The sequence below is a fragment of the Megalobrama amblycephala genome, linkage group LG2, assembly GCF_018812025.1.
Source record: "Megalobrama amblycephala isolate DHTTF-2021 linkage group LG2, ASM1881202v1, whole genome shotgun sequence".
NCBI lineage: Eukaryota > Metazoa > Chordata > Actinopteri > Cypriniformes > Xenocyprididae > Megalobrama > Megalobrama amblycephala.
The window spans coordinates 48,015,336-48,040,108 of record NC_063045.1 but is presented as its reverse complement, the minus strand read 5'-3'; the positions used below and the strand labels follow the sequence as shown (position 1 = coordinate 48,040,108).

General features: G+C 37.8%; 1 protein-coding gene across 17 annotated transcripts in view; it reads right to left on the bottom strand.

The window, feature by feature from the left end:
* nbeaa (neurobeachin a) overlaps window positions 1-24,773 on the bottom strand; it is a 162,906-nt gene that overhangs the window by 4,769 nt on the left and 133,364 nt on the right. For 5 of the 17 annotated variants that reach the window (XM_048181554.1, XM_048181542.1, XM_048181544.1 and 2 more), the window contains 25 exons: window positions 22,294-22,448; window positions 21,824-21,950; window positions 21,181-21,300; window positions 19,425-19,558; window positions 16,977-17,038; window positions 15,523-15,587; window positions 15,225-15,333; window positions 14,941-15,107; window positions 14,713-14,837; window positions 13,400-13,546; window positions 12,355-12,491; window positions 12,010-12,127; window positions 11,811-11,913; window positions 11,206-11,321; window positions 9,453-9,565; window positions 8,955-9,095; window positions 8,737-8,856; window positions 8,501-8,653; window positions 8,054-8,221; window positions 5,669-5,758; window positions 4,966-5,158; window positions 4,806-4,877; window positions 3,170-3,325; window positions 2,911-3,081; window positions 2,185-2,286 (listed from right to left, as the gene is read on the bottom strand). In XM_048181554.1, the coding sequence (XP_048037511.1) occupies window positions 2,185-2,286; window positions 2,911-3,081; window positions 3,170-3,325; window positions 4,806-4,877; window positions 4,966-5,158; window positions 5,669-5,758; window positions 8,054-8,221; window positions 8,501-8,653; window positions 8,737-8,856; window positions 8,955-9,095; window positions 9,453-9,565; window positions 11,206-11,321; window positions 11,811-11,913; window positions 12,010-12,127; window positions 12,355-12,491; window positions 13,400-13,546; window positions 14,713-14,837; window positions 14,941-15,107; window positions 15,225-15,333; window positions 15,523-15,587; window positions 16,977-17,038; window positions 19,425-19,558; window positions 21,181-21,300; window positions 21,824-21,950; window positions 22,294-22,448 (3,164 nt within the window). The remainder of the gene's footprint in view (window positions 1-2,184; window positions 2,287-2,910; window positions 3,082-3,169; window positions 3,326-4,805; window positions 4,878-4,965; window positions 5,159-5,668; window positions 5,759-8,053; window positions 8,222-8,500; window positions 8,654-8,736; window positions 8,857-8,954; window positions 9,096-9,452; window positions 9,566-11,205; window positions 11,322-11,810; window positions 11,914-12,009; window positions 12,128-12,354; window positions 12,492-13,399; window positions 13,547-14,712; window positions 14,838-14,940; window positions 15,108-15,224; window positions 15,334-15,522; window positions 15,588-16,976; window positions 17,039-19,424; window positions 19,559-21,180; window positions 21,301-21,823; window positions 21,951-22,293; window positions 22,449-24,773) is intronic. The other 12 variants (XM_048181548.1, XM_048181550.1, XM_048181557.1 and 9 more) reach the window with 6 other exon arrangements.

Here is a 24,773-nt window from a genome sequence, read left to right as displayed (position 1 = left end):
TATCAAGCACCTATCAAATTCACATCACATATGGAGCGTCATGAAAGACCTCTTACAATACATAACATTTTAATCCTCCTATTGCATTTGCATCCATTTTAACCCGTAAGAGGTCCAAAATCATTTGTACATTAATTTTGGAAATATATTAAAACCATTTGCAGCTTTCTTATACCTAATGTTAACAATTAATCCATACTAATTTTGGTTTTCATTTTTTATGAATCATTACTTGAGTAAAAACATTATAATATAGAAAGAATATTATAAAAATACATTTTGCAATTGAGTGAAAAAAAAACGGATTACAGTATATGGATCGTAATTGTGGCTTAAAGTCAGAATATATACAATATATTCTAGATATAAGCTTGCAATTCTGAGAAAAGAAAGTCAGAATTGAGAGATATAAATGAGCACTTCTGAGAAAAAAAAAAGAAAAAAAAAAAAATCAGAATTACAATTTATATATCACAATTCTGATTTTATAAGACACAAGGCTTTATACTCAAGAAATTCTGACTTTTTAAAGGGTTAGTTCACCCAAAAATGTAAATTCTGTCATCATTTATTCACCCTCAAGTTGTTCCAAACCTGTTTGAATTTCATTGTTCTGCTGAACACAGAGAAAGATATTTGGAAGAATGTCAGTAACCAAACAGATCTCGCCCCCCATTGACTGCCATAGTAATTATTTTTCCTGATATATTTATCTGTTTGGTTCCAAAACAATATTCCAAAACAAATATACTAGGACTAAGAGGGGCGTGTTATAATTTTCACAAAATTTCAAATTTAATTCAAGCACTTTCAAGGACCAATATTTGTTTTCAAGTACTTTCCAGGCCTTGAATTCATGTGTCTGAAATCCAAGTAATTTCAAGAACTTTCAAGGCAGGTGGGAACCCTGTATCATCATCTACAGTGCATAATATCATCCAAAGATTCAGAGAATCTGGAACAATCTCTGTGCGTAAGGGTCAAGGCCGGAAAACCATACTGGATGCCGTGATCTTTGGGCCCTTAGACGGCACTGCATCACATACAGGAATGCTACTGTAATGGAAATCACAACATGGGCTCAGGAATACTGTCGGTGAACACAATCCACCGTGCCATTCGCCGTTGCCGACTAAAACTCTATAGATCAAAAAAGAAGCCATATCTAAACATGATCCAGAAGATCACATCACAGGCGTTTTCTCTGGGCCAAGACTCATTTAAAATGGGCTGTGGCAAAGTGGAAAACTGTTCTGTGGTCAGACGAATCACAATTTGAAGTTCTTTTTGGAAAACTGGGACTCCATGTCATCCGGACTAAAGAGGACAAGGACAACCCAAGTTGTTATCAGCGCTCAGTTCAGAAGCCTGCATCTCTGATGGTATGGGGTTGCATGAGTGCATGTGGCATGGGCAGCTTACACATCTGGAAAGGCACCATCAATGCTGAAAGGTATATCCAAGTTCTAGAACAACATATGCTCCCATCCAGACGTTGTCTCTTTCAGGGAAGACCTTGCATTTTCCAATATGACAATGCCAGACCACATACTGCAACAATTACAACATCATGGCTGCGTAGAAGAAGGATCCGGGTACTGAAATGGCCAGCCTGCAGTCCAGATCTTTCACCCATAGAAAACATTTGGTGCATCATAAAGAGGAAGATGCGACAAAGAAGACCTAAGACAGCTGAGCAACTAGAAGCCTGTATTAGAAAATTTGAGCAACTTGTCTCCTCAGTCCCCAGACATTTGCAGACTGTTATAAAAAGAAGAGGGGATGCCACACAGTGGTAAACATGGCCTTGTCCCAACTTTTTTGAGATGTGTTAATGCCATGAAATTTAAAATCAACTTATTTTTCCCTTAAAATGATACATTTTCTCAGTTAAAACATTTGATATGTCATCTATGTTGTATTCTGAATAAAATACTGAAATTTGAAACTTCCACATCATTGCATTCTGTTTTTATTCACAATTTGTACAGTGTCCCAACTTTTTTGCAATCGGGTTTGTATTTAATCCCTAATGGGTTTATATATATATATATATATATATATATATATATATATATATATATATATATATATATATATATATATCTCTTGCAAACCAATACTAGTCTGAAAATAGCTCATTTCAGATAAGCTAATATTCAGACTGCTTCCTCTCAGACTGACCTTTGGCCCCACTGATGACGAGTCCCAGTTCAGCACACACTGACACACAGACCACCTCATGGTCATGGCCTGTCAGAACCGCTCTAGGTGCTGGATAATCACCTACAAAACAACAGAAGTTCAGGCTATCTTAAAAATCTCCTCTATTAAGAGCCACATAATTAAAACTCATTAACTGTGGATGAGATAAAGAAGGTATGCAAGTATGCAACAAAAAATGGAATAATGAGGAGAAAAAATTAACCATGTTTGTTAATATATTTAGAAAGAACTTTAGAGGCCATTTTTCTTGTAGTTTAATCTCGATACAGGTCAAATAAATATTAAAATATGTCACATGTATGTGAAATTATACACACTACTTTTTTTTTTTCTTCCTGCTTCGCTCTTGCTTACAGCTCAGTGCTTTGCTCTATTGCTTTTATATTTTATCTCCTAATTTTAACTACAGCAAATCTTTTTCACCACATGCGCTCAGCTTTTCTGCATTGTCTTTTCATATTCTGCACACTGAAGAATGGAGTAATGATGCTGAAAAGCATCACAGGAATAAATCACATTTAAAATTATATGAAAATAATGTTATTTTAAATCATAACAATATTTTACTATATTACTGTTTTTATTGTATTTTTGATCAAATGCAGCCTTGGTGAACACAGAGTTGTGTTAATCAAATCAATGCTCATGTGCACTGGCTCATTTGGATAAAAGCATTGTGCTCACTGTTGTTGGGATTGTCTCCGATGATGTGGTGTCGTCCGCTCCAGTACCACAGCAGAAGGGTTGCGTCTCGTGAGCCGGAGACGATGTAACAATCCCCCCCAATGTAGGACTCAGATCGCGCAAGACAAGTCACCACATCCCAGTGGCCAAACACGATCTGAGTGAGCTTCCCTGAATGAGGAGTGACCAGGTCAGCACAAAGAGTGAAAGCATTTTATATTTGTTACTTGACATACAAAATCACAAAAGACACACGCACCTGTCTCGGTGGAGTAAACACGGAAACTCTTGTCCCAGAAACCACACGCCAGGATGTAGCGGTTGTCAGCTGTCACCACAAAGCAGTGCGTGTTGATCTGGATGCTTTGATCCACCAAATCTGTGATCTGCCTTTTACTAATGCCAGAGTTATTGGCTGGGAAAGAAAACACAGGCCAGGTGTGAATATTGAAAAAAAAATGTCTGTTTTGAGTTTAAAGCAAAGTCCCTTTCAAGGAAAGTCTGTGCACTCGCCAGCTATTTTGGGCAAGTCCCATCTATTTGAATCGGGAAATTCTGAAATCTCAAAAACTGATTGACACACTCAGATTTAAACTACATATTTCAAACAGGCAAAACATTTTGAGACGAACTGTTCCACAAACGTTGTTACTTACAGTTGCAAGAATGTGAACCACTTGCAGAATCTGTGAAAATGTTAATAATTTTAACAAAATACGGGAGATAATACAAAATGCATGTTATTTTTTATTTAGTACTGTCCTGAGTAAGATATTTTACATAAAAGATGTTCACATATAATCCAAAAGACAAAAAAAATAGCTGAATTTATTAAAATAACCACATTCATAAGTATGTGAACCATTGATTCTTAATACTGTTTGTGGTTACCTGGATGATCTACGACTGTTTTTTTGTTTTGTGATGGTTGTTCATGAGTCTCTTGTTTGTCCTGAGCAGTTAAACTGAGCTCTGTTCTTCAGAAAAAATCTCCAGGTACTGCAGATTCTTCAGTTTTCCTGCATTTGTTTTCACCCCCGACTCTTAATGCATCGTGTTTCCTTCTGAAGCATCAGTGAATGTTTGAACCTTTTATAATAGTTGTGTTTGAGTCCCTCAGTTGTCCTCCATATGAAAAGATGGATCTCAAAATCATTCAGTCACTGTTGTAAAAGGTTCAAATATGCAAAAGTTGCTGGAAAACTGAAGAATTTTTGGGACCTGGAGATTTTTTCTGAAGAACAGAGCTCAGTTTAACTGCTCAGAATAAACAAGAGACTCATGAACAACCATCACACAACAAAAAAACAGTCGTAGATCATCCAGGTAATGACACGCAGTATTGGTTCACAAACTTTTGAACTGGGTCATTTGAATAAATTCAGCTATTTTTTTGTCTTATGGATTATATGTAAACATCTTTTATGTAAAATATCTTACTCAGGACAGTACTAAATAAAAAATAACATACATTTTGTATGATCTCTCTTATTTTGTTAAAATTTTGCACATTTTCACAGATTCTGCAAGTGGTTCACATACTTATTCTTGCAACTGTATGTTAAAAAGCAAATATTTCAGGCTGGATGAGCCAATGCGCTTGTGTAGTCCTAAGCATGTGTCTCAGGAACCAGAGCTTCTAACAGCAGCTGCAGTGACGCGATGACTTTACCGAGTGGTGATTGGTTCTTTTACTTAGAAGGGAGGACTAATTCTGCCATACTGCACGTTGCACTTTCTCCCATTCATAAGTAATATGAGTGTACCGTCATTGTATATCTAGTGTCTTTGGTTTAAAGACACAAACAAGCTTCATCTGTCTATCAACTATTTCAGAACTGTCCCTAGTGATGTAAAAAGTAAAAACACATGGACACATGATCTGAGAAACTCACCAATCAGAGAGTCCATCTCAATAGGGAGGTGATGAGCCTGTTCTAAAGAATATCCCGGAGCACCTCTGAGACCTGGACAAAACATACAATTAATCTTGTGAAAAAACTTGCTCCGAACAATAATAAAGATCCTCAGATGAATTGTTAAGCTGTGGCTCACCGACTGTGTTGTGCCAGCGGTTGACGGCGAACAGCCGGCTGCATGTGACCGTGACCGCAGCAGGAATGCTGAGGTGAGGCAGCGTGTTGGCCGCCACGTGCGTGACGGGAGAGTTGGAGGGGAATTTTAGCACCATGATTACATCTTGCTGCATCTGGTCCTTGAACATCAGAGGACTCTGAGGAAGGAAACACTGATGAGCAGAAGAGAGAAAGAGGAGCAGGAACAGGAAGGGAGGAAGAAGAAGAAGAGGAAAAACAGGGAAGTAAAAGGAGAGAGGAAGGGACAGGGAATTAGAAAGGTAAATTACAATGGAGCAAACAAGGTGAAAATCACAGGGCAGGATTGTGGGTAAGGATATAGTTCAGGATCAGTTCTGGGTTGGTTTGGACTGTCAGGAAGGGGAGGAGTTTGGGTGATGATGTGTATAACATCCAACCCTAGACAGCCTCGCTAGGTGTAAATCCGTGTCCTAATCACATCTACTGCATGATAATCTGAATTTTATGTACTACCTGCTAGTGATTTTGTCACTTCTTGGCAGCATTTCGCATTTATGAAGCCATACAAATTTGGTGCATCGCACACAGTGTAATACTGATCTACATAAAAGGTATGTAATAAAGACAAATCATGATAAAAGAGATGTAATATAGATCTCAATAAAAGAGCTGTCTCAAAAAAGACTAAAAAAAAGTCTCACCAGGTGCATGGCGGAGCTGCGTGGAGGGTGAGGCTCTATTAACAGCTGTGACGGAGCCTGTCCAAATGATTGAATTTGAGCCTCCATGGTCTACAGAGATGACAAGAGAGACAAAACAAGCTGTTAAGTCTTTAGTTGACAGACTTCTGAGCTGCCTCACATCAGACAGACATGGAAAAACAAGTAGAGCACTGCTGTCAGCATGCTGCGTTTAGAAATGAAATACATATTCACGCATTTTGGACAGAGGAGAGAAGGACATTGACAGGGACACCATTAAAGACTGATGATCATGATTGATCTTTTTTTTTTTTTAACTAATATTCTATTGGTTCTAATATCAGATCTACTAATGAATAACAACAGCACTGCACTGTTGTGTTAAACAGGAAACAATGGTGTTCACAGGTAAATTAGTTCAATGTTTTAATTTGTTTAATAAGTATTAAACAAATTAAATGTATTATAAGTATTAATAATGTTAGACTTTTTGAGGTGTTAAAAAATAAGATTAACTATTACCATTAAGCATTTTGTCAATCTTAATTAATGACATCAAGCATTTTAAGAATAATAATTATTATTATATGTACTATTCAATATCATGTTATTATTACATTTAATATATTTGTGTTGTCTTATTTAATTTTTTTAAATTTATTTTTATTTAAATAATAAAAAAAAAGTCATTTTATTTATTTTCAAGGTTTGTGCAGATTCTGTAAAATGAAATTCCAGGACTTTAAAGGACTTTTCAAGCACTACTTTTTTTTATTTTTTCAAGGACTACAATCAGCACTTATCAAACAATTCAATTCAAATCCAACTCAAATTACAGATATAAAAAGGTATCAAAAACACAACTTAAAACTTATTTAATAATGCACATTAAATGCAAATGCTGTGTTACACACATTCTTCCAAATATCTTCCTTTGTGTTCAGCAGAACAAAGAAATGTATATAGGTTTGGAACAACTTGACGGTGAGTAAATGATGACAGAATTTTGATTTTTAGATGAAATATACCTTTAATGATGGAGATTTATCGCGACTTTAATGCAGGTTACATAGTTAGGCCAGTAGGTGGCAGCAAGGGACTGACTTTAAGAATAAGTTAGTAGATTTTCATTAAATTTATTCTGGAATGAAGCAAGGTTGTAAACAAGTTAATTATTTTAACTTTGAACAACACCTTATAAGGCGCAACTGAAAAATAAAATAACTCATCATATACTTAAAGGATTAGTCCACTTTTAAATACACTTTTCCTGATAAATTTACTCACCCCCATGTCATCCAAGATGTTCATGTCTTTCTTTCGTCAGTCGAAAAGAAATGAAGGTTTTTGAGGAAAACATTCCAGGATTTTTCTCCATATAGTGCATTTCAATGGCTACCAACAGATTGAAGGTCCAAACTGCAGTTTCAGTGCAGCTTCAAGGGCTTTAAACGATACCAGATGACTAATAAGGGTCTAATCTAGCGAAACGATCAGTCATTTTATACAAAAATACAACCGTTTATGCTTTTTAAACAAAATATCGCCTTGAACGTACTTTCCGCTTCCGCATTCTTCAAAACGCTTGCGCTGTATGTCCTACGCCTTCCCTATTCTACTTACGGAACGAACGCGGCGGCAGTTTCGTTTTTTTCCTTAAGTTGAATAGGGAAGACGTAGGACATTCAGCGTAAAGAATGCGGAAGTGGAGAATACGTTCAAGGCGATATTTTGTTTATAAAGCATAAACGGTTGTATTTTTGTCGAAAATGACCGATCGTTTCGTTAGATAAGACCCTTATTCCTCGTCTGGGATCATTTAAAGCCCTTGAAGCTGCCTGAAACTGTAATTTTGACCTTCAACCTGTTGGTAGCCATTGAAATCCACTATAAGGAGAATAATACTGGAATGTTTTCATCAAAAACCTTAATTTCTTTTCGACTGACGAAAGAAAGACATGAACATCTTGGATGACATGGGGGTGAGTAAATTATCAGGAAAAGTGTATTTAAAAGTGGACTAATCCTTTAATATCAATGTCATAGCCATGCTAAATGTCTCTATCTCAGAGGGGCTGCAGAGTTCATTTTGCACAAAAAGATTGAATTTGTGTTTTTTTTGGAAAAAATTAAACAATAAGTTCATATATATTGTATTTCAATAATTCAAGAACTTTTAAAGTACCTCTTTCATATGGCTGTTTTCAATGGTTTCCATTGAAACCACTTAAATTTCAAATTCAAGTACTTCATGCACTTTAGGTCAATGTCTGACAGAAACTCATCAACAACAGCTTAATGTGATTCACACAAGTAGAACAAGTTCCTAGATCAATAACCTCAGTTGAATCAATGCTCACTGACCTCTGAGACGAGGGGTCTTACCTCTCTGAGCTGGGGGTCGGTGATGGTGTCCAAGTTCACGGAGCCCTCGTAAGACAGGTAATGGAAAACATTGAGAGCCCTAATGGCCTCCGGGCCTCTCTGCTTGTAGCCGAAGATGAGATCGATCCACTGGTGCAACTGACAGGACACAAATTCACTCTCCAGCGCCTGACATGGCAGAGGACAACAGGGTTAATACGAGGAACAATCAGGGCTTCGAAAAGAAATTACTAGCCTTGTAAAGGCTGCATGAGTTTCAAAGTTTATTTCTTTTCTCTATAAACTAGAGAGGCTCTATTCAGGGAACTGGCCACGTCTGACTGATTCTTGACACATTTGAGAAAACTGGCTGAATTGGACTATTTATCCTAACGGCAGTTGAAAATACACATTAAAGTGGACCAAACAAAAGTGCTTAAATACACTCATAATCTTTCCATCCCTCACCATCCTGTTAATGCGAACAAAATCCTCTGGTTTTTTGGCCCAGACTGGTAGTTCCACGTCACACACGGTTGTCCTGTCCTCTCTCAACCCCAGGTCATATCCGCTGCTGTTCACAAACATCTCAGGGAGGTAGTAGAACTCAGGGATCAATTCCTGTCATACAAACAAACATGTTGACTTCACAGCACAGAAATACAATCAGTTACAGCACCATTTTATCTCAAACTTTAGCTCACCCTAACATCAGACGTGTCCCTCTGGCAACTTCGCCAAGAGCGTGCGATGCCAGAAAACGTCCGGTCGGGATGGTCAAACTTGTTGTTATTACAATTCAAGAAAAATGTGGTGAATGGTTCCTGCGCGATTGAAAAAGTGAGTTAGGGTTTAGGGTACAATCAAGATTTTAAAGTTATGAGAGACAATATAATAAAAATGGACTATAATGAGGACTTACTATCCTGACGAGCCAGAAGAGAGTGGACGCCGCAGTGGAGTAGAGTGATGTGTAATGATGGGGCGGAGTTCCGTCATCCTCCCATGTCTCATAGCGTTCGGCATAGAACACGGCTCGCTTTGGATTCAGGGCTCCAATTGGCTACATTAACAGAAAAGAGAGAATTCTGTTATTATATTAACCAAATGACAAAAAAAAGAAGAAAAAACCAAACAATCTATGGCTCACTTTGGATTCAGGGCTCTGTATGTTGGGTATGCTGTTATATTTAAAGTGTTATATTTATTTTATGTACAGTAGGATTCAAATGTTTGGAGTCAGTATACTAATAAGAATTGATTTTAAATTAAATTAAAATGACTAAAACAAACAGTGGGCTCCAAAAATCACTGTAAATTTGATTTAAATTTGATTCAACTATTTTATTACAATTCATACTAAATTCTGGGTGAGTTGTGCAGCTTTAAATTAGTTATGGTAAAAACAGGAGTGGCACACCTTTGAGAGATCCCGGAAATTCCCAGGCAAGGTAAGATCCAGGTCCTCTGACTCGTAGTTAGTCAGGACCCAGGGGAAGACAGGATACTGGTTCAGATCATTATAGGTCCTCCCTGCAAACAAATATCAACAGGGTATGTTGTGTATGAGCATATAACTCATACATTGGGTACGGAAAGTATTCAGACCCCCTTAAAATGTTCATTCTTTGTTATATTGCAGCCATTTGCTAAAATCATTTAAGTTCATTTTTTTCCTCATTAATGTACACACAGCACCCCATATTGACAGAAAAACACAGAATTGTTGACATTTTTGCAGATTTATTAAAAAAGAAAAACTGAAATATCACATGGTCCTAAGTATTCAGACCCTTTGCTGTGACACTCATATATTTAACTCAGGTGCTGTCCATTTCTTCTGATCATCCTTGAGATGGTTCTACACCTTCATTTGAGTCCAGATTATACTGATGTGACTTGATTAGGAAAGCCACACACCTGCCTATATAAGACCTTACAGCTCACAGTGCATGTCAGAGCAAATGAGAATCATGAGGTCAAAGGAACTGCCTGAAGAGCTCAGAGACAGAATTGTGGCAAGGCACAGATCTGGCCAAGGTTACAAAAAAATTTCTGCTGCACTTAAGGTTCCTAAGAGCACAGTGGCCTCCATAATCCTTAAATGGAAGACGTTTGGGATGACCAGAACCCTTCCTAGAGCTGAGGGGGAGAAGTCAAAGTTGAAAGTTGTAGAAAGTCAACCATCACTGCAGCCCTCCACCAGTCGGGGCTTTATGGCAGAGTGGCCCGACGGAAGCCTCTCCTCAGTGCAAGACACATGAAAGCCCGCATGGAGTTTGATTCTCTGGTCTGATGAGACCAAGATAGAACTTTTTGGCCTTAATTCTAAGCGGTATGTGTGGAGAAAACCAGGCACTGTTCATCACCTGTCCAATACAGTCCCAACAGTGAAGCATGGTGGTGGCCGCATCATGCTGTGGGGGTGTTTTTCAGCTGCAGGGACAGGACGACTGGTTGCAATCGAGGGAAAGATGAATGCGGCCAAGTACAGGGATATCCTGGACGAAAACCTTCTCCAGAGTGCTCAGGACCTCAGACTGGGCCGAAGGTTTACCTTCCAACAAGACAATGACCCTAAGCACACAGCTAAAATAATGAAGGAGTGGCTTCACAACAACTCTGTGACTGTTCTTGAATGGCCCAGTCAGAGCCCTGACTTAAACCCAATTGAGCATCTCTGGAGAGACCTAAATATGGCTGTCCACTAACGTTTACCATCCAACCTGACAGAACTGGAGAGGATCTGCAAGGAGGAATGGCAGAGGATCCCCAAATCCAGGTGTGAAAAACTTGTTGCATCTTTCCCAAAAAGACTCATGGCTGTATCAGATCAAAAGGGTGCTTCTACTAAATACTGAGCAAAGGGTCTGAATACTTAGGACCATGTGATATTTCAGTTTTTCTTTTTTAATAAATCTGCAAAAATGTCAACAATTCTGTGTTTTTCTGTCAATATGGGGTGCTGTGTGTACATTAATGAGGAAAAAAAAGAACTTAAATGATTTTAGCAAATGGCTGCAATATAATAAAGAGTGAAAAATGTAAGGGGGTCTGAATACTTTCCGTACCCACTGTATATCACTATTAGATTTATTATATCGCTTATAGTGATAAAACTATTAGCTGCAATCGCAGGAAACGTATTTCTGCAGAAAAGAAAACAATTGTACCTGCAATAGTGTTGAGGAACATGAGATACTCAAAATTTGAAATCTCCCTCCGCTGCCACCTCTGAGTCATGTTAGATGATTTAAAGAGCTGTCTTGGGGTTGCCAGAGAGATCCGTCTATGGGAAAAACAGCAAAATAACAAGGACAATCAGTTAGCATAGGCTAATAACACATTTACTATTAGTGTTGTCAAAAAAACTGGCTTCGGTACCAAGTCGCTACTGAAACTTAAAAAATGTGACGTTAGTAGCATTTCCCCCTAGCATTTTGAGCGCTGTGGAGCGGATTCTTAAACACCTCTGACTGGCCATTGTGTTCAGGCTTTCAATTGGCTACAATGATCAACGCTTCAAAAACATGTTGTAAATAGACATCTTTGACGCTCTTCAACAAGCAAAATGCTAGGGGGAAATGCTACTAATGTCACATTTTTAAAGTTTCAGTAGCGACTTTGCACCAAAGTCGGTAGTTTTGATAACACTATTATGTACTATTAATTAATGTTACTATTAATTAAATATTTAGTCAAATAAGAACCACTCCTAAACTGATCTCATATCACAGAACCAGTTTAAATTTTAAAAAGCCAGAATCAAAGACCTTACCTTGCCTGAGGGAGGCCATAGCTGGTGCCAACTCCGACCCGAGGTAAACTGTACACTACCTTCTTTACTGTGGCCTGATCCGGAAAGTTGAACATGACGGATGCTGTGGAGATGATATGAAAAAAAAAAAAAAGTGTTATTTGAAAACCTTGAATCAAACATCAATTTGACATTGCTGTTTGGCATGTTGGCATCTTACTCCTGTTGGCCATGAAGACCTCTAAACCAGTATTTTGGAGCAGGTAGCGTCTGGAAAAAACTGCTCTGATCTCACTGAACATCCACTTCCCATGCAGACCCTCAGTATACGCCAACACCTGACAAACACACAAGCACAGCATTTAGATACAAACAAACAAACTGTAGTTAGCAGAGAAGACAGCGTTTGAGACAATAGCTACAGCAATGTATGATTATGAAATTCTGACCGGATAATATTCCTGACAACTGATAAAATCTTCAATAATTCTGTGCAAAATGTAATCTCCAATGTAAAAAAAAATGAGGCTATAACTCATAGAGTGACACTGGCAGTGGCACATACCTTTGCATCAATCTTTTTGAAAGTTGGATCATCCTCATCCACCTCAAAATAGATCTCTGTTGTGGTGATTGACAACGTCCCTCTAGCAACAATCACAGGAGCAACAAGCTGGGCCGGAGTGCTCAAAACCACTGGACCTGAAAGAAACCATGCCACAGAATGAGACATTTTACATTTAAAAGTCCTGAATTAGTAAAAATCACAAGCGATTACAGTTAGATTTTCCAATAACTTGGGATTTCCAGACCAGTAAAATTTTATACAACAACATCTAGTTTACAAAGTGTCTTTCACCATTAATGGTCTTTAAAAAATTGCATTTTAGTAGTGCCATCAGCTGATTTCTGTTATCAACATGCTATTTTCCTACAGTTCATGATCTCATGAATTCACATGATCAAAGACATTATATTTCAAACCACATTCTCCATGTTGAGATGAATAGACATAGACCTCTTTGATCCAACTGATTAAGAAAGTATTCTGTAAAAAAGAAAAATCTAAGGAAAAAACAAGCTCATTAGTTTAATTAAATATTGATTAAATAGCCATAATATGTTAAATACAGTCAGTGGCTCATTAAGATAATGAATAAGTGGTTATTTTGATAAGCGTTAATTGGTTAATTTAGTGATTCGGCTATTCAATGTCAAAATCAGATGTAGCACTTAAGCTCATAATCACACTCTTGTGCGGATTCAGTTGAGATCTGCATCAAAAGGCAGAGGGGCTGGAGCTCGTTCTGGGCTAAAACATTAATTAGCATACTCATTTACTGAAAGACCAAACTTGCCTCTTGAGATAAATACCCTCGGACGAAAAGCCACTGGGAATAAAGTACAGTTGAATACATTAGCACATGCATCAACAATACATCAAACCACCACCACACTAATGGTTTCAACAAACAACTAGAGCGGCGCTGTTGGTTCAGGCTGGCCTTTAAGACTAATTTGTTTAATAATGCTATGGCACCCTTACAATGGGATTTGAGGGGGCTGCTTGTGAGTAATAGCCTCCTGAGTGCAGCAGAGACGCTGAATACCTGCAAGGTTGTCGATCTCTTTCTCCTGCAGCAGACTGACAGCATCATCATCTCCTTCCAACATCAGCTCTGTCTCAGGGTTCTGATTGACCACCGAATGACTGCGAAATGACTTCTTTGACTTCATTCCCTCTTCTTCCTCAGGGCCTGCCCATACAACCAAAAAAATTTATTTATTTATTTTGCAGGTTTTAAGTATTACATGTCTAGAATTAAAACTTATTACAAATATCTATTTTTCTGTCAAGAATGTGAATGTTTTATTCAAATAATGTAATGGACACATATCACTACATTGTAATATGTAATATAAGTCTACGGTGTCCCCTGAATGTGTCTGTGAAGTTTCAGCTCAAAATACCCCATAGATTTTTTTAAATTCATTTTTTTAACTGCCTATTTTGGGGAATCATTAACTATGCACCGATATATAGGTTGCGGCCCCTTTAATTCTCGTGCTCCCCCTCCCCTGGAGCTCGCGCTTGCCTTGAACAACATAAACACAGTTTACACAGCTAATATAACCCTCAAAATGGATCTTTACAAGATGTTCGTCATGCATGCTGCTTGCATACAACGGCTCATGTAAGTATAGTATTTATTTGGATGTATTAAATTTGATTTGAGGCTATGCTGCGTGGCTAAAGCTAACATTACACCATGTTAGAGAGATTTATAAAGAATGAAGTTGTGTTTATGCATAATACAGACTGCAAGTGTTTAAAAATGAAAATAGCGACGGCTCTTGTCTCCGTGAATACAGTAAGAAACAATGTTAACTTTAGCCACATTTAACAGTACATTAGCAACATGCTAACGAAACATTTAGAAAGACAATTCACAAATATCACTAAAAATATCATGTTATCATGGATCATGTCAGTTATTATTGCTCCATCTGCCATTTTTCGCTATTGTTCTTGCTTGCTTACCTAGTCTGATGATTCACATCAAGACGTTCTGCCCTTGTCTAATGCCTTTCATAATGTTGGGAACATGAGCTGGCATATGCAAATATTGGGGTCATACATATTAATGATCCCAACTGTTACGTAACAGTCGGTGTTATGTTGAGATTTGCCTGTTCTTCGGAGGTCTTTTAAACAAATGAGATTTATATAAGAAGGAGGAAACAATGGAGTTTGAGACTCACTGTATGTCATTTCCATGTACTGAACTCTTGTTATTCAACTATGCCAATATAAATTCAATATTTAATTCTAAGGCACCTTTAATGTGTATGATCATAGGAGAAGAGACATATTTGAACACTATAAATTAAAGTGAGGGGATAAGGCTGTGTTGTGGCTGACCGTATTCCTCCAGAGATTTGAGAGCCACATCCGGGTGGGTGGAGCCAAAGGCATTGCGTACGAATCTCCGCCTCCTGCGCAAGTCATCCTCCCAGTAGTCCAAACGCCAGAAATCATGCAGCTGACTGAGGTGGTAAAGAGAAGAAGAGGTGATGAATATTCAGAAAACAAGAGGAAGAAGCAGAAAACCTGTAGCAAAGGTTAACAGGAAGCTGTGAGATTGTGAACCTCTGTGACATGGTTCCCCACGCTCCATGCTTATTGGTCAGAATGTTGAGGATCTTTTGTTTCAGCTGGTTTGCAGTGACGTGGTCTCTGTGCTTAGCAGCACTGATCAGGTGATCACACATCTTCTCCTCTTCCCGCCTGTCTGCAGCGTACTGGGCACAGTTGGACTATTACGGAAGAACAAAGGAAATTATCTTCACATGGTGGAGTCCCTTTTGTACTTCATGTAATGTAAGCAATTAGCCATGAACCCATGGCACAGTGATCCACACAGACTGACTGACCTCAAACTCAGCATGTTTGTGAACATCTTCTGCTCTCTGCCTGTTGAGGATAAACTCTGCCTCATTGGCGACACGGACAATGTGATCCTTCATGGCGTGGCAAAGAAGCCTGAAACAAAGAACCAATTGACATATGTAAATGACACCAATAGCCTAAAATTAACACTCTTATTTTCATAAACGTCTGCATAATGAACATCTCCTTTCAATATATTGCACCAAATCCCCCAAGAAATCCAAATGGAGGCAGTGCACATTGCTTTTATATAAATATTTTTTAAAAATAATTTGCACTTACCGCCCCTCGTTAATAAGTTCAATGAATGCAAGTCCTGCGTTCTTCTGTATGGAGTTCTGCCATTCCTGAAACACCACAAAATAACCATTATGGAGCTAAATAAAACATTTTATTGTGCTGGAGCCAAGTGCAGTGCTGAAATTCTAAATATGTGAAGATTAAAATGCTAAAATACTGCGTATTTTTATGATAATAAAGACAATGTTTGTGTCTTTTTTGATGATGAAATAGGCGGCTGATGGGGTTGCTGAAGAGACGCGCTGATGATCTTTCCTGATTGGCTCTTTGCCACATAAGCGAGAGTGATTATTGAGAATGAGGCAGAATGCACTTAGCATCCGCTGCAGAAGCTTCTAGAAGGACACACCACAGTCAGCTCCCATTACCTTCTGCTTCCTGCCAATCAATATTTAGGGTACAGTTTCATCCCCTGAGCCACTAATGGAGGGCCTGGAGCTTCAGTAATACTATATGTGCTGATGGAGTGATGATGGGAAATAGAGGGGAGGGAGGGGAGAGGAGGATGAGAGGGCATCAAACATTGGATGGGCCACTGCTACACCCTAAACCTCCTAATCTTAACTCCAACTTTGAAGGCAGAGGAAGCCTGCTGAGATACTGTAGTCAGAAATCTAGATCTTTCAGGAGAGTTCAGAGAGGTTCAGTGAGGTTCCTAGTATGAGAATCTGACATCCAGATGTAGCTGTATGATCATTTGGTTTTTAAATGTTTGATTAGTGGTAAGAAAAGTGACATTTCTCCTTATGTATATTGATGGCAATTATGGAGCACAGTGGTGGATTTTCATGGTTTCACTTAAAGGTAAGTGAAAATTCTTCACTTCTAAAAACTATAAAAAATAAATTATATATAAAAATAATAATAAAAATAAACTATAAAAAATAATTGCAGACACTGTTAATCATATTCCACTTAAAGACTGTGAAAACAACAGGAATGCTTTTAGAATCTTGACACTTGAAGTTTAGAGGTGTTATTGGAAGCTAAAGCAGCATTCCTGTAGCACAAACAGTAGAGCATGGTGCTAGTAAAGGTCTTGTGTTTGATTCCAAGGGAATGCATGAACTGCTAAAATGTACAAATTGAATGCAATGCAAGATTCTTTGGATAAAAGCACCTGCAAAATGCATAAATGTAAGCAAATGGGTCTCGTTTAAAAGTATGCAGTGATAGTTGCACTAGCTTCAGCATACTTTAGGGTGGGTCTGAAATCGGATCCTGGCGAAATGTTGCAGGACTGACCCTTTACAACATTTTAAATGCAGTTTATTTTATTTGGACTTTATAAAGCCTGAAATTTGAATGAACATGTAGAGGTGATAGAAAACAGCACAAGTCAGTGGCTCTTTGGTGGTTTAAAGTCTGAAGAATAAAAGGAAGACAAAATAAAATAGTCAATATGGATTAGGAGAGAATAAAGAGAGAAATCTCACCTGTGAGCACAACAGCATGACAAGCTCCACTACCGATGTGCTGGACTTCATACAAACTAAACCTGTAGCAGTGCATTGACAGAAAACAGATTTTAGCATGCACACGTCTAAGAGATGTGAATAAATATCAGTGGGTTCCAAAAGAAACACTAAATGTGCAAAAAAATGGCTAAAACTTTATTAGCTTTTCTACATCATAACATTCACCATTTTTAACTTGTCTAAAATCCTAAATGTTTTAGGGCCCTATTTTAATGATCTAAGCGTATGGTCTGAAGCAGAGGGCACAGGGCGTGTCCGAATCCACTTTTGCTAGTCTAACGATGGAAAAAATGATCAGCCAACCACATGCATGGTCCAAAAGGGTTGTAACAATTCTCTTAATAAGTCATGGGTGTGTTTTGGGCGTAAGATGCAATAAACCAATCAGAGTGTCATTTCCCATTCAATTTAAAAGCCAGGTGCGCTTGCTCCATGGCAGATTTCTATTTACATGGTGGAATAAAGACACTCTCAACCTGATTTAAATACGTGTGTATTGCCACGATTGGTCAAATAATTAGCCAGTTTCATTTGTCATTACTGCAAATAGGTAATTCTGATACATGCAATTACTAACCATTATGACAAGTAGGCATTTTTATCTTTATGTACACAATAATAATCTTTTACATTGTAATCCTTTAATTTTTAATATTTGGCATGTTTTTGTGCTTCTGTGAATCCCTATGTGTGTAACAAGCAGAGTTTATGCGCGTTTGGTTACCCGCCTATAGGCGCGTATTACTAACGCACTCTTTAAATAAATAAAAAAATAAAATAAAATACTGCGGCATTAACTTTCGTCTAGGTTTTTGTTGATCAATGGTTTCAGTTGCCTCAAAATAGCAACATGCCAACAATGCACCTGAACACACCTTTTTTTCAGACCATGGGAGAAAAGAGGGGCACGAGTTCATTTGCTATTTAAACAATGTGGCGCAGGATGTGAAAATGATAACTGCGTCGGGCTGAAACTAGCAAAAAACATTTGCGTCGCACCTGGCATCGCATTGCGCTGGGTGTATGACAGGGCCCTTAGTGTATTTCTAGGTTTAAATTGAATTTTTAAATCCCAGATATTAAGTGCAGACCTTTGAACCCCACTGTACATGTGTGTAATATAAAATTACACTTTTATTTAGTTTAAAGTGATAAATCGGATCTGTTTACATAGTTCTGCTTTAATTAGACAACAAAAACAGACAAACATTAAACTGTGAGGAGGTCAAGACAAGGTGAGAGCACAGACATTAAAGCCTGACAGGACAACAGGAAGGGGAGGGGAGGGAGAGGATTCAATAAAGAGGGAGGGGGGGGAGAAAAAGGAAATATAAGGAGACAAAAGACAGTGGTGGAACAAGAAGCAAAAGTGAATCACACTAGATCTGGATTTTCAGAATTAGGGCTTATGTTGATTTCAGACGAATGGCGATAGGAACGTCACAGGGCTCAACAATAAAGATGGCCTGATGGACCAGGACTGGTGTGAGCAAGTTTTTGGCTATTTGATGGAATTAGCACTAACAGCTATTATTGCAAATTAAAAACAATTCCTTGTTTGTATATGTTTATTTGTTGCATACATTTTTTTGTAAAGAAAATGCTTAATGAAAAATATAAATATTTAATTTTCTCTATGTAACTGGCAACACTTAACAATAAGGTTCCATTAATCCATTAACTACCACATACTCAGATACAAATGTAAAGTATAATGCAATGTAAGTCGCTTTGGATAAAAGCGTCTGCCAAATGCATAAATGTAAATGTAAATGTAAAATGTACCATAAATGAGCAATACAGTATTTATTAACATTAGTTCAAAATATAGTATAGTATAAAAATAGAACTTTTTATTTTAACATGTATTAATATTATTTTAATAATGTATTGGTACATGTTGAAATAATATGTACTAAGATTATTAAATGCTTTAAAAGTGTTTTTGTTGTTTTTATTTGTTTATGTTAACTAAAATGAACAAATGGAACCTTATTGTGAAGTCTTAGCATATAATTTGTATTATATGTTTATTAATTTTTAGTTATTTATTCATTTTAATTTGAAAATGTATGTTTTCATTGGGAAAATATTATCTAGGCAAGTGCATGACTAGGCTTCAAGAAAAAAAATATTGTTGAGCCCTTTTTTTGGCATCGTTTCAAACACTTCCTTGCAATGCAATTCTCCCTTCAGTCCCTTCATTGTGTTAAGCCCTAGTAAATGTACATTTTTAAAACATCCTTTGACCCTAAGCAGTTCTGTTGTTCTCATACCTGCTCTGGGTCCATGTACTTGCACAATTGTGTGTGTGTATGAGGCAGCCAGTGGACACACACACACAGCAGACAGTGAGGGACTCCACAGAGACACCAGGTAGAGAAGAAAAGGAGCACTATACAGCACCTGTACCTTCTATGAGCAACTCCTGCCCATGACTGCCCAACAGAGTCCGCGAAAGGAAGGGGGCGAAATCCACAAAGATCTCCCTCAGCAAGGGGGCCACCTTCTCTAACGCACGTTCCAATTTAGTCGTAATACTGCGGGTGGGAAAAGAAAGACAGAAAGAGGCAGAAAAGAAGGTCCGATTAGCTCCAACATACAGAGACCAGTTCAAAATCACACTTCCTTTCAATTACAGCTGGTTAGTATGTGGCAAAGTCACTACTGGGTTAAAGCCATCCTACAGAAATTCAACCACAGGGAGGCAGAGAGCATATCACCCTGTTATATGCACACATCACCCATAAGTGCCACTGCGCTTAGCTACAAGCTGTGTGAACCTGCACTAAGACTACAACTGCAGCACCAGGGATGCAAACAGATTAGGGTGAGTGTGAAAGGTTTCATGAGAAAAAGAAATCTGAGATAAAGGTCCGAGGACAAACAAGGAATGACTTTATGAATGACAATGTCTCTACTGAAATGGCGAGCTAGCAGGGTTGATTCTGTCAAGTTCTTTGTAAATATAACTGTTGATTTGAAGCATGTATGCCTTTTATGGATTATCAATTATCAAACTCATGTCACTGACACTAAATCCTCACCAGGCATATCTTTTCAGTACAAACTGACAGCGAAATACTGAAAATCAGAGCCAATCAGAGCATATCTGATGTTTATGCTGCATTCACATCATGCTTGAGCAACCATACCAGTTGGTCTTAGTAAAAAAATTTAACTTCTTTGTTGAAATTGTCATGTAAAAACAACCAAAATGGCAGCAGCTGGTGCTTTCTGATGCTCTTTCTCAGGTAATTTAAGTGTTTGGCTGTGGACAACAAAGACAAGCATGGATCTATTTTTGTGTTGAATATTGCCATAGCAACTAATGTTTTAGAGTCCGCAGATATGCACGGCTCAAAAACAGAATCCCATATCATCATCATGTAATTACAGTAAATATGATGTGAACGCAGCAAAAAATACAGAGAAGCGGACCAATGAGATTTCACATTGGGCGGGGCTACGCAGCATAATGCAATGAAAACAGAAAACAAGCAAAATGTTTAGTCACACAAAAACAAAAACTATTAAAAATCATTTTTGGCAAATGAAATAAAGCTAAAAAATATATTAATATTAGATTAGAAAAATAAAAATGTTCCCTTGGCAATAACTGAAATAAACTACTATAATTACTAAAAAAAACAAACAAAAAAACAAAGCGCTAAATAGAAACATAAAAAGTGAGTAAAAATGAAGAAAAAAAAAACATAACAAAATTACTAAAACTTAAAGTACAATTAAAATGAAATCAGAAAAATATAAAATAAAAAGCACATTTCAAAATATTAACAAATACTATAATAGTATATCAAAATACTAAAATAACACAGAAACATTATGGCTTGTTTAGGGGGGAAAAAAAACCATTAAAATCGAAGAAATTTTATTTTTATGCTTGAAGTTTTATCGTATCATACCTGGTTTGGACAGTGTAAATATGTACAAAAAAAGACAGAATCAAATCTAGCAGAACCGTTACGAATGAAAGCAGCAGCGGTGGTGTAGCTGGCCAGCTTGAAAACTCACATCCACCAGGAAAGAGAGGAAAAAAGGGAGAAGAAGAGAGAGAGAGAGAAAAAAGACAGAGAGAAAGAAGGGAAGGGAATGTAAAGCTGGTAGCACTGGGTAAGGGGGCCAGTTCAAGCTTCCTTGCCTAAGAAACTGTCCTGCATCTCTGGGGGCTGTTTGGAATCCTGTCAGCGAACTAAAGGATTTGAGTTCAGGAGGCGTCAGCCTGGTTCGCAGTGGACACTGGTCCACTTCACAAAAGGCACTGCAATACAAATGGGCACAAACAGACAGTAATGACTGTACAGGCATTCACTGCAGCTCTTAAGTCTATAGTGTGACGTAATCCCTGTGTGTTGATCTGTGCCAAATCGAAGGATGATTGAGCCCCAAAGCTTCCGTGTCATACATGCAAAGACACAAAAATGAACAAAATCAATTCTGTTGCATTCAAATTAGAACAGATGAACCCATCCATATTTGGCAGGAAACTATCAGTACCTCAAAGTGCATCTTTAAAAACGCACAGAGAGACCTCAGTATGTGTCTGTGAGGGAATCTGTGGCTGTGTGTGCTGGTTACAAAGATACACAGATAGATGTAGGGAAGTGTAGAGAGGAGGCAGAAGATAAAGACAGTAAAGAAACTAATGGATTATGGGAATCATAGGAGGAAGTATGGCTGCCAAAAAAAAAGAGGACGAGCAGAGGAAGTGAGGTCATAATGCATGATTTGGGGTTTTAAGTGAGGGAGAGCATGGGGTGGAGGCTCTGTGTGTGTGTGCGTACCTCATGTTTTCCACTGTGTCTTCAGGCATGGGTGCAACGGTCTGCACCGCTGGGAGGTTTTTACTTGTGGCACCGTTCACAAAGCTTGATGAAGAGGAGGATGAGGAAGAGGCAGAGTCAGCGGCACCTGTTAGACATAGCGGACGAGACACATGAGAAAGGATTGATTAAGCACAAGGAAAGTTAACTGACTATACTAAAGAAAAAATCTGTATGTAGTGCTACAAAGCATGCTTGACTATATCAAATGGTCACTATAAATAGAAAAGAGTTTAAAATTATGAAGTCCATGACATCACCAAATGGAAAAAATCAACACATCACAAAAATAATACCACCGTCTAACCACCCAAATTAAACTGATATACAGGCATCACATGCACATATACACCAACACATTGTATTTCATATGTACATGCTCGTCTGACTACATCAGAAGATGATATTAAGAAATATTCAAAAAGACTTGCCTGTTGTGTTGATCATGCTTTTAGGTGTTGCCGTGGCAGCAGCAAAGATATTGGGCGTACTTCCTGAAGAGGGCACTCCACTGGTGGTGGGTGTACCTACTGTGTTCACCGCCAGGCTTCCTGGAGGGGGCTTCTTAACGGGCACCACCACACTCCTGTGAGTACACACACACACACACACGTTGGGTTTCCATGTTTTACGGGTACTTTCCATAGACAATGATTTTTATGCTGTCCAAACTAGTGTCGTCACGATACTGGAATTTCCAACTTCGATATGATACCTTGAAAAATATCGATATTCGATACCATGGGGTAAACTGCCATATATACCACCATACAGATAATTTGTTATTTTCTTATAATTTTTTGATAATTTGGGTAATTTTGTTGTAATAGCTAACACAGCACAGGGAGGCTTTATTTGAAACTACATTTAAAAAAAAAAAAAAAAAGACAAGTAAACAGTCAACAATAAAACTTGCAACTGATAAAAATGCAAACAATAGGACAAATAAATACAACAGAATAAAGAGACAAATGAAATAAACATGGCTTTAAGCTTTTCAGGTGGGTCTAACAGTAGTATTTAGGTAATAAATACTACAGAAATGAAAGTAATCAAATGTAAAATAACACTGGATAGTTTTCATTATAAAATTTAAATACAGATTAATGCTGCTTACAATTACAAAAGTTATTCAGTAAAGAGCAGCAAGTGATTTTCTCTGGGTTTTTTGTTATTTTCTTAACATGACAGGCAGCAGTTTATTAGGCTGCTGTCACTTTAAGAGCTTATGCACAAATCCAATACTGTTACACAACATGCGTTTTCTCTCAAATATTTATGTTCCAAAACTGACTGTTCACCTGAATACTCTGCAAGATGAGCATTTTGACATTATTTTGTATGTATTTGACCGTTTAAGTGCAATAACCCATGAAAGACAACTGGGAGGCTGTTTGAGAGGTGGCTTTATGAGAGCGCAACATATATAGATCATTGGTGTGAGTGCTTTTGGTGTAAGTGCGAAACCTGTGGGAATTCAACCGGAGTGAATGAGACAAGTGAGTGAGAGGAGGCAGGTGTGTGGTGATTAGTTTAATGTTTAATGCATCCTTCCTGAATAAAAGTTTCTTTCAAACATTTGAATGGTAGTGTATACAACTTGTATGCAACTCAAATCCGCTTGATTGCTATCTGGATATTTGGTGAGTCAAACCATTTCATCCCATTCAGGGTGAAAAATGGAGTTCCTGATAAAATATTCACCTGTCCTAATGAATTATTGACATCTTAGGAGCCTGAGAATGATGAACAGCATAATCTTATGTATAATTTATTCATCAGGTTCTCTTAATTGGGAAGAACAAAGGGGATTGATGTTCAGAGGGGCTTTAGTTTGTGCTGTAGAGTATCAGTGGATCCCATACACTAAGCCAGTCAGTCTCTTGAGCCCTGAGCACACTATTTCACAGAGCCACTGGCATTTCTGCAGACGCCTGTGCGGTAATGAGAAGCTAGACATGGAGAAATGGATTGCATCAACAATGAGAGGAACATCTTGTGCTTTCATATGTGTAATTGAGGTGTTTTTGACTTTTTCATTTGTTCTCAGGAAGTGTAAGTGTAACCGCATTGATTTATGAGTGATTTATTGGTTCAATCGCTCTGTTCCAAAATGTAGTTAGCTGCCTCCGTAGGAAGCATTTAAGGCATCATAAGCGCACTTTCATAGCAAAATATGTTTCAAAGGGCAGGTGGCATGAAATATCTAATTTTGGTCAAAATCCATGGCAGCATATGTATGCTTCAAAGAGAAGTAAACAGAATGCATTGCAACATGCTCAGAAAAAAACTAATCTAGACTGATGACAAAGAGAGGGAAATAGCTAAATTTAAATATTCAAACAACTATCCACAGAAAATTTAAACTGATTACTGTACCCAATATCTGAGTATGTTTATCTCATAAAGCATTGCAAATGATGTAATTCAGTCATTTTGGGTTTTGTGTCTTTGTTAATTTATATTATATATTGTACTGTTTATATGTACAACTTGTATTGTATTATATGATGTACAGTGGGTACGGAAAGTATTCAGACCCCCTTAAATTTTTCACTCTTTGTTATATTGCAGCCATTTGCTGAAGTTCCTTTAAGTTAATTTTTTTCCTCATTAATGTACACACAGCACCCCATATTGACAGAAAAACACAGAATTGTTGACATTTTTGCAGATTTATTAACAAAGAAAAACTGAAATATCACATGGTCCTAAGTATTCAGACCCTTTGCTGTGACACTCATATATTTAACTCAGGTGCTGTCCATTTCTTCTGATCATCCTTGAGATGGTTCTACACCTTCATTTGAGTCCAGATTATACTGATTGGACTTGATTAGGAAAGCCACACACCTGTCTATATAAGACCTTACAGCTCACAGTGCATGTCAGAGCAAATGAGAATCATGAG